The 10,649-nt window shown below is 33.5% G+C and overlaps 1 protein-coding gene across 3 annotated transcripts; it reads left to right on the top strand.

The window, feature by feature from the left end:
• The first annotated feature begins 4,195 nt into the window (after nt 1-4,195).
• Nucleotides 4,196-7,620, top strand: LOC149221020 (bidirectional sugar transporter SWEET1-like). 3 transcript variants are annotated; one of them, XM_089382894.1, is made up of 7 exons: nt 4,196-4,331; nt 4,527-4,601; nt 5,367-5,403; nt 5,519-5,735; nt 6,170-6,328; nt 6,880-6,999; nt 7,103-7,620. In XM_089382894.1, the coding sequence occupies exons 2-7, from the start codon at nt 4,565-4,567 to the stop codon at nt 7,283-7,285; spliced, it is 753 nt and encodes a 250-aa protein (XP_089239020.1). In that variant the 5' UTR covers nt 4,196-4,331; nt 4,527-4,564; the 3' UTR covers nt 7,286-7,620. The 3 variants fall into 3 exon arrangements, with proteins under 3 accessions (XP_089239020.1, XP_089239019.1, XP_089239021.1); XM_089382893.1 differs by lacking the exon at nt 4,196-4,331 and having other exon boundaries at nt 4,396-4,601; nt 7,103-7,619; XM_089382895.1 differs by lacking the exons at nt 4,196-4,331; nt 5,367-5,403 and having other exon boundaries at nt 4,401-4,601; nt 7,103-7,619.
• Nucleotides 7,621-10,649: the final 3,029 nt, after the last annotated feature.

The raw sequence follows: 10,649 nt of genomic DNA, 5'->3' as shown, positions 1-10,649 counted from the left end.
TGTTTTCAGAATGTAGGTTGTCTTGAGTTTTGTGAGTTGGTGCAAAAAGTCCAATATCATGCCGAATTGACCAGATTGTTTGTCACAAACCTCAAAAAGGATAAAGTCACAATTCCAGGGGTAACTTTTGTCATCTCAGTTGACATTATAGCGGCAACTATAGGAATACCAAACATTGCTGAAAAAGTGGTTTAAGATTTAAGAATTGGATTCTCAACTGTATCAACCCTACCTCAAAGCTCCATACAAATACAACACCAAGAAAAACTTTCCTTTTGGCCAGCTCCTTGACAGGTTTGCACCTTTGATTAGGATCATAATGAAATATTTCACTTGTGAGGGGAGATTCTCTAGGCTCTACAACTATCACATCAGACTGCTTATTCATTTTACTAGGGTGAAACTGCTCAACATACCTACTACTTGTATGGAAGTCTAGACAAGATGGCATACAAAGTGCAGCATAGAAACATTGAGCTACAACAAAACAACCTCTTTCATCACTCCCTCCTCAAGATTATTGTCCTTCATAATCTTAAGCAACTAAACATTGCCTGGGAGACATTCATTGAAGCAGAGGTCTTTTTTCCTTCTTTCAACCAGCCTACTAGACCTATTTCATCATCAGCACCCACTACTCAAATAGAAATTGGCTCATCTAGTAGGTCTACAATGAAGAAGAAGAAAGGTGGGGATAAAGTGGCCAAAACTTATCAAAGAGGGAACAGGCTTGTGTTTTCTCCACAGATTGTGGAAGGGGCCAAGCCTTCTACATCAACACAACAGGGATCACCTTTACATCATGAGACACTTTTCCAAGATGATGAATCTCTTCATTTTGATGTTGATGATACTACTTTGAAGGCTATTAAGGAGCCTAGGACAGTTGAGCAATCTATGGTGGACAAGGACAATGAACTCAAAAGGTTGCAAGACAAATTGACAGAGGTAAATGCTTTCATAGCATGCCTAAAGCAGGAAAACATGCAGCTGAAAGTTGATAGAATGCTTCAAGGGAAGCACATTATGAAATTGCAAAAGGAGAATAAAGGTAAATCAGTGATAGAGGCAGAGGGCCTAGTTGAAACTCAAGAGAAAGTGGCAAGACAAAAACCAAAGACAAAAGGCCTTAAAAAGGCACTTCAGCAACAAAGGAAACAGATCATGGTGAATGAGCTTATTGACAGGGAAATAAATGAAAACAAGGAAGATTGGCTTAGAAAAGTCAATGATCATTTATAGAATCTTCTCAAGAGGGATAATAGGGACAGGAGGCTTCAAAAACACATGGCTTCCCATTATTACACAAGGAACTTGATTTTGAAAGCAAAGGTCAAATAGTTAAAGAGAAGGCTCAATAAAACCTTAATCAAGCAAAAAGGGAAGGAAAAGTTAGATTTGATTGCTGATGCCTCCCTTATAGCAGAGCACATGAATTGGTGACCTTACATACCAATTTTAAAGAATTTTGGAGGAATTTTTTTTTTTTGAGATTTTTGGCACAGTCACCCTACCAAAAGCGTAGCGTGGGCCATGTTGCGCTTTTTCTGGAGGGTTCTAAATGACAGAAACTCTACATGGTTGGATAGATCTTAACTTATACATCATCTTTAGATGCTTGGCAACCCAAATCGTCAGCTTTTGTAGGGTGAAAATGACCAAAAACCACCTAAAAACATCTTTCTGCCCTATTTTTGGAGGCCACGCTACGCTTTTTGACCAGTATTGGGAGAATTGATTTTTGAGTGGATATACTTGATCATTTTCAGTGCTTGAGGAGTCCATTGTGTAGCAGACAGAAAGAGATTTCCAATGAGCTATCATGAGCTCAATTTGGAGTTCAGGAAGGCCTCCAAAAGTGGCCTGCAATCTCATGCTGCACTTTTCCTCAGCCACGCTGCGCTTTTTCTAGATTCGCTACGTTTTTTCCAAGAGGGTGATTTTCTTCATCAGTTTGACCTAGTTTGAATTTTTACCTATGTAAATGATGTAATAGTGGGTAATTAGTATTGTTGAGTTGTTTTGATGTAAATTTGGCCTCATTTATGAGAGTGGTTAGAGTCAAAGTTAAATGGAGGAGTTGTTTTAAACCTCCCTAGACATTAGGGTTTGGTTAGAACACCTCATGGAGTAGTTCCTAGAGTCATGGATTCGACCCCTGAGAGTGGGGAGATGTTGTTTTGGTCTTTATGTATCATTTTCTCAGTGATAGAACAGGTTGGACATCAGAGGAGAGAACTATTGTAGCTTGTACTTGGACATTTTCTAGAAATCAAAGGATACAATTTGCAACTATTATCTAGGAATTCATGTGCAGTAAGTTTGTGATGTTGTTTTTTCTCTATTATAGCTTTATATGAAAGATATTCATCTTCTCTTTCCATTCATCAAATATTCAATGGTTTTCCTTACAATTTATAAACATAATTCTTTGCATAAAGTTTTGTTTTGATGGAAATCTCATTATGTTTTACTTTCTTTCTTGCTTAATGAATTCATGTTTCATTCTCATTAAGACCTTTTTACTTCTTCTAAACACCATACTGCACCGACAAACCCTAGATCCATCATAAAAAGTATTTCTAGCTTGCTCCTCCATATCTTTGTTTTTGTAACCCTTTGATCCTGTTGACCTAGCTACCTAGTTTTTCTCTCTTATCGAGCAACAAAACCCTAAATTTTCCAAAACCTACCTCAGCCTAGCTATCAAGCGTAAAATCCTTTACATTCCAGTCATCTCTTGGTTGTGATTTCATAGAGAGAGCCCTCTCTGGTTTGGTAGGGCTAGCTACCAAACTGAAAGCTTGGTCTGTGGTTACCTTCGTCGATCTCCTCTCAGCCTGGGACATTGTGGAGGATAACAAGGCCTTCGAATCAATCCAACATTTCCATTCTCACGCATTTCACGCATGAAGGAGAATCCATATCTAAAACATAGACATCAAGAAGAATCATTGCTTGCATCAAAATTTGTGCTACAGAATACACTCTAGCCAACCATACAATGTTTCTTCGAAATCTACCAATGGTAACATCACTCGCTACTTATCCAAATTTCACATACGATTGCTTGCTATTACATTTAACCTCATGTTGTTTTACTCTTATTTAGAAAAAAATGTTCATGTTCACTTTGACTTTAATTTTTATTTATATATATAATGCTTTCACAATACACTTTTACTAACAATTAAAATTGCTCTTTTTTCATGACCAACATATATGGATACAGACTACTTAAACATGCTCTATGAATATTGCCGAGAAATTCAACAACAAGAACTTACCTTGCAAAAAAATCCACATTCATGAAAGAGATGCACAACGGAAAATACGAGTTGAATGGCGAGAACGACTTTCACATCTTGGAACCACAATAAACATCAATTGGTGTTGTCGATGCCATGCCTCATCGTGTATATATGATTAATTACTCATTTTCAATTAGATTTATATGACAACATATACTTTTATTGTACATATGCTTAGTTATTCACCATCTAATACATCTCTATGTATATAAGTCTTATTCCATTGAACTACTATGCCATTATGTATAATTTCAAACAAAGCCTTGCATAACATGTATGCAATTGTTGCTACTTTTGTGTTAATGATGATCAACCCTGTATATGTCTCATCTTCCATTGTCAACACACATTCTTACTATTGACAACAACCATTAATTGACTTCTATGTATAAATACTTGTTAATGTTGTTACTTTCAACTAAATATCATTGCATACAAGTTATTATCAACAAGTTAATGGCTCAAATTTTGAATGTTTGTAATTTCATCAACAACTTATTGATACAAATGATGTATATCTCATTTTATGTTGTTAAACTTGTATTTAAGTTCTTAAGTTGTTTATATTTATATGTAAATTATAGTTTGATTTGCAATCAATCAACATCAACTTTATCATTACCATGATACACTATAATCCCAAAATTCAAGAAATTTATGGGAATCTCTTTACACCTTTTGAGGCAATTGCTAATTGTAACTCCGAAGAATCAACCATATGTGTCTTGTTGTTTGTAACTTTTCCACTTAGTTTCCAACACTTGTCGGAACAGATTTACATAGGAAAACAAACAAAGGGGAGATTTGTAATGAAAACAAACAAATCGTCAGCTACTACGAGGCCCCCTTTGGACGATGGGGATTACATTAATGCTAGATTCAATACGCATTAAATTTTGCTCGACAAACGATCACATTTCGGGAAATGGAATGCAAGTAAATGGAATCGAACGCGGGACCTCCAACCTCATCAGTCACTTCAGATGCAAATCGAGGATCGAGAATTAAGTAGGTTAACAGGTAGTTTACCAAATGAATAAGGTCAAAACTTCACGGGGAATTTAGGTCGCAAAATTTACCAATCACCACTTCTCACACAAGAATCGTGCTCCTTATATTTCTCAACACACCACGCATGTAGTGGATGAACCATAGAAAATATTTCCGGTTCTCTAATCTCGTCAGCCAAGTGATTGATACGTTTGTTTGTTGCAGTACTGTCATAACAATCGGAGCATAGTTCAGAGGCTAAGATGGCCAATATTCTGCATTTCACTTTCGGCATCTTCGGTGAGTTGTTGATTCACATGATATGTTTTGGGTTTGCATCATATAATAGTTTGTATCAAATAATCCAGCGGTTTTATGTACTCTTGAGAGCAAAGCTGCTATGTAGGAAGAGATTATTTGTAAATGAGGTTTTTTTTTAAAAAAGCTAGTTATTTTTAGTGGGATTTTTTGGAAGTTTTTCCCGTTTAATTTCTCTAAAATCTAGTAGGAATTTATGGAAATCACAAGTTTGATAGGTAATCTCTGCATAATTTAAGTGTCTCAGGGTTTTTGAAAATGTTAAATCCATATATACAGTAAAAAAAACCACTTTAAATTAACACAAATCAAAATTTTACTTCAAAATTCTCAGACATAAAAAAAATCCAAAATATCCTACTAAAACAACTCCTTTTGAATATAGTTGAAAATATGTAAAAAGATTATGTGGATATGAAGTTTTAATGGAGAGGACGTGGGTAGTTTGAATTCCTAATTATTTGAATAACCCTTTCTTCTTGTACAGAGAGAATCAAGCTGCTCAAAATCTCCAATTTGTGCAGGTGTATTGAATGTATAAGACCAATAGAATAAAATAAGATAAAAACCATTTAATTCCAATGACTGGATTAGATCCATTTGGTGGGGGCAGAAGTACATTTTTATTGTCTGTTACCCCTTTTCCTTTTTTACATCTAACAGTATTGTAGGTTAATTCTGCATGGCTTTTGATATAGAGATATAGACTAGTTTTTATATTATGTCTTTTTCTTTTTGGAATAACAGGTAATGTGACGGCGTTTTTCCTCTTCTTGTCACCGATGTGGGTATCAAATCTATTCTCCCTGGTTAACTGTAATTAGGCCATGTAGTTCAAGTCATAACTTACTTTGATTTTTATATATTGACCTATTGTTTCCCTGTAATCACTTCTCCAGAATCACATTCTCCAGAATTATCAAAAAAAATTCCACCGAAGAGTTCTCTGGTGTCCCATACGTATCTACGCTCATGAACTGTTTGCTGTCTGCGTGGTATGGACTGCCCTTTGTCTCGGCTAACAACCTTCTTGTGAGCACCATAAATGGCACCGGGGCTGCCATCGAGCTGATTTACGTTCTGTTATTCCTTTTTTATGCTCCCAAGAAAATTAAGGTATAAACATGTAGGTAATATTAGCTGAAGTTATCTTGATTGTAATTTTTATAATGTTTTGAAAATTTAGCCGGATATTTTTAGAATCCGTAATCAAAATAAAGATGTTTGATAAAATAGAGAATCATTTTTGTAAGTATTATCCGATGCAATGAATGTTAAGTGGATTATTCAAAATGATAAGAAATTAGTCAGTTACCACTATTTTTCATAGAAATGGTTATAGATAAATGACTTACTTAAAATAGTTAAATCCCAATATCTAATTTTCCAAACTTAAAAAAAAAAAGTAGCGAAAAACCTTATAAAGACTGAATGTATCTTGATACAGATTTTAGAATATTTTAGAAATTTGAGATACAGAGTACTTAGTTCTTGTTCCTCAAATTTGCTAAATATTTAGAAATTTACAATCTAGTGGATTTGTGGCGCAGATTAAGATCTTTAGTCTCTTCATGTTGGTTGTCGTGATCTTCGCGATAATCGCTCTGGTATCTTTATTTGCACTGCATGGAAGTATCAGAAAGCTCTTCTGTGGGTTAGCTGCTACCATATTTTCTATTTGCATGTATGCCTCTCCCTTGTCTGTAATGGTAAGCTCTAATACCCGAAAGTAAATTACCATGCAAAGAAATTATTTTCTGCTCATGTCCATAATTTAAACCCAAAGAAATTATTTTCTGTTCATGTCCATAATTTAAACCCAATCTGCATAGTAATAGCCAAAAATAGCTTCACATGTTACGAATCTTGCAGTCTGAAACTTGCGTACCATATGATCACGGGTTTTCTTCATATGCTCGTGAGCTACCAGTAACATAGAGGGGACGTACTTCACGTTCAACAGATATTATGGCAGGGATATTACTGGTTTCATTCCATGCTTTATTTTTTATATATTTAAGATGTTCTATCGTATTTGGTATGCTATGTCACATATCACGGGTTCTCTAACAAAGCTGCCATTATTATAATTATTATTTCAGTGTACAAACTCTGCATGGTCTTCTGTGCTTTATTTAAGTTCCTCTAGCTTATTTGGCATGATATGGCACGGGTTCTCTTGTACGAAAGTTGTTCAGGTATACCTGTAAGTTGGTACCAATTCTGGGTATTGGTCCACTAAACAAAATTAACATTGCAGAGACTGGTGATAAAGACAAAAAGCGTGGAGTACATGCCATTCTTCCTTTCTCTTTTCGTTTTCCTCTGCGGGACATCGTGGTTCATCTATGGCCTTCTTGGCCGTGATCCATTCATTGCTGTGAGTATTCAATAAGGATATTCACCATAGCCATGATTCAAAGAATCTAACCACTTATTAATAAATGGTTTTTTATTTTTATTTTTGTCATTGTTAATAACAGGTTCCCAATGGATTCGGATGTTTTCTGGGAGCACTGCAGCTGATACTGTATGCCATCTACAGAGACCGGGGAAGCAAAAGTACTCCTTCAGATGACCGGCTTGAGGAGAATGAGTCAATGGAAATGGGATGTGGATACGGATCAGACAAACACAATCCAGAAGGCATGTCTGTGAAGCAATGACAAAATTCAAAACTCATTCTTGTGAAAACATGAAAGAGAGCTAAGACTAGGTTGTATATAGTCAATCATATTCTGAATAAATGCACTCAGGATGTGAGTCATATTGCAAGGGGTATTTTTGTGTAGATTGAAAGGGGTATTTTTGTGTAGGTTGTAGATTTTAGAATATTTTAGAATCTAAAGAAAAGGTAAAGAAGGGGTATTTTTGTGTAGGTTGCAGATTTTGAAAACATCTTAGAATCTAAAGGTGCAAGAGAAAAGTTTAATTTCTATAATGATAATCAGACTTTGGAATATTTCCAAAATTTCAGATTTTGGAATATTTCCAAAACTTTTGGCATAGGCATTTATGTTTCTGGAAAAAAAACTTGGTATTCAAAATCCTGTCTGAAATTACAGTGGAACTGAACTTGCAATCTGTGTGGTTTTGCTTATGGTAAATTTATTAGAAAATTTGGTGAATTACAGTGGAACTGAAGTTGCAATCTGTGTGGTTTTGTTTATGGTGATTTTATTAGAAAATTTGGTGGAATATTTAAGGATTGAATAAAGCTTCAAAATGTTAAAACATATCTCATTCCAAAGACACCATATTATTTCAAAGAAATGTTTGTTTGGAAATTTTAATATAAAAATATTTAAGCCTCCTCTTTCCCCTTTGGTTAGGTCTTAGGGTTTCTATCTTCCCTCTCCTCAATTTATGTTCTTGGCGGGTGTGTCTTGGAATGCAGGAGGTAGTAATTTGGTTTTAGTAGTTTCGGGCCAATTATGGCTTTTATCCTATCCGAGGGGGTAATTCAAAATTTGATCAGATTCCTTGCTTTGTTTTTTAACTAGTTATTTCCTTTAACTGAATTCATATGTATTTAATTAAAATAAACCTTTTTTAAACCTTGTAAGTAAATAATTTTAGTAATAAATATTGATTGTTTAATGGATATAAATTACTAGGTTAGATTAACATGTGCTTTAATTATGGTATTTACTTAACTAGAATACTATTTATAAGATAAAAATTATTAAGTAAATATAGAAGTTTTAAATTTAGAGGAGATCTAGTTCACCTTTGGACCCTGAATTTTAATAAGTATTACACAGTTACCTATTATAACTATTTTATAAGAATATTTGTAATTTAATACTATTTATTATATCTAAATAATAATAAATTTAGGTTATTTGAAAAAATTTAATTTATTAATGACCTTTATATTTAATTTACCTTATTTATATTTAATTTACCTTATTTATTAATGACCAATAATTCTTGTTTACCTTTGGACCCCTTGGGTTTAAACAGTTATTATTAAATTAATACACACTTACCGATTGTAACTTAATTCTAGGAATAATAGTAATTTAATACGATTTAATTTAAATAATTTGGGGATAATATTAAATATAGGTTATTTAATAAATATGATGATATAATGACCATTATATTTATTACTCAATTAACTAATAATAATTAATGCTTCTATTAATAAAAATCAAGGGTTTGACTTTGATCCTCAGGTCAAAATTAGCCGTTGCAATATAGCCGTTGGAGTCTCTGCACACTCTATTTAATCAAGCTTAGCCTGATCAGTTCTTCAACTTGTCCTGACGATGAACCACACTGGTTGGTTCGAAACGCGTCGACAAAAGATTGATTATGTGATTTTGCCGAAGATATCCAGACAATGTTATGGATCACAGAAGTCTAAATTCCTTAATATTAATTATATTTGATTAAACCAATTATTAAATTATTAATAATATATATATTATTTTATTAATGTTAAAATATATTTTTAACATTTATGAATTAATATTTATTATATTTAAATAATTAATTAATAAAAATAGGAAAAGGAAACACAATTTTGTCTAAAAAAATTATGGTCCTTGTTGTATAAGGCTTACTCTTAAATATACTAGCTTAGATCCATCTTAATCTCCAATCTATCAAGCCCCAAGAGGGATCAAATCTCTCTAGGTGCAAACTTTCCTCAAGTTTTGCACTAAAAAAAGAGGTTTGCACCTAGAGAAATTGGATCCCTCTTGGGGCTTGATACTCTAGGGTTAAGATGGATCTAGGTTGGTTTGAGCCTTGCAGCCATACAAAATTGGTTGAACATCTAATTATTTTGATCATTTTAAATATGTAAAAGATAAATTTGGTCAATTTAATTTTAAATTTCCCTAGTTACCTTAGTTTGTTGAGATGAGAGAGATTGTTAATAACTTGAATGATAAAAAAATTTGAGCGCAAATTGACAATGTAACAATGTTGAATGAAAGAAATTGACAATGTAACAATGTTGAATGAAAGAAAATGTGAATAATAAGAATATAGTCAATTACAACAATCTTTAACTAAAGCTAATGTAGTAAGCATCATACCTTGTCTTCATTGATCTCCAATATTAATAGTAGTTTTCTCTAAAGTCAATCATTATGACTTATGGAGTGTTAAACACCAAATAATTTTGAAACGTAGTTTTTTTCTATTACCGCTTTGAATGCAAAGTGATTAACAACCTTGAAGGATGGAAAATGAGAATGAGAAGAATTAGCCAATTACAAACCATTTTATTTAGGTTGAAAATTCAAGTATTGTATTTATGGTTGAATTACTATAACATAGAAATCAATGCATGTCATGAATAATTTTTATGTGCTTACACTGAGAGTGTGTATGTTTTGGGGGTGAGAAAGAGAGAAAGGGGAGATATAGATATAGATGGAGGGAGGGAGAGAGGGAAGAAGAGAGAGGCAAAGATGGGGAGTGAGGAAGTGATATAGATATGGAGAGAGAAGTGTTAGAGAGAGAAGGGGAAGAGAGAGATAGAGGGAGGTGAAAAGGGAGGGAGAGAGTGTGTGTATGTTTGGGGAGTGAGATAGAGAGCTAAAGGAGGAAAGACAATGAGAGATATAGATGTGGATGGAGGGAGGTAGACTATTAATCTAATTACTTTGAAATTAATGTACATCCTACATCTAGTTGCATCAAATCAAAAATCAATGTCTACATTGAAATCAATGCATCTAGTGCAAAAAATCAAATAGAATTAGAAATTAACATCTATAATGAAATCAATGCATCTAGTGCAAGCAATCAAATAGGATTAGAAATCAATATCTACATTGAAATTAATACATCTAGTACAGGCAATCAAATAGGATTAGAAATAAATATCTACATTGAAACCAATGCATCTAGTGAAAGCAATAAAATAAGAGTAAAAATCAACATCTGCATTGAAATCGATGCATCTAATGTAAAGTATTAAATAGGATTAGAAATCAACATCTACACTGAAATCAATGCATCTGGTGCAAGCGATCAAATAGGAATAGAAATTAACATCTACATTGAAAC

The sequence above is a fragment of the Pinus tabuliformis genome, chromosome Q (assembly GCF_031772625.1).
Source record: "Pinus tabuliformis cultivar Carrire ecotype Pingquan chromosome Q, CPIR1, whole genome shotgun sequence".
NCBI classification, from domain to species: Eukaryota; Viridiplantae; Streptophyta; class Pinopsida; order Pinales; family Pinaceae; genus Pinus; species Pinus tabuliformis.
Note: the sequence above shows the minus strand (reverse complement) of the source record. Positions and strands in the feature narration are given on the sequence as shown.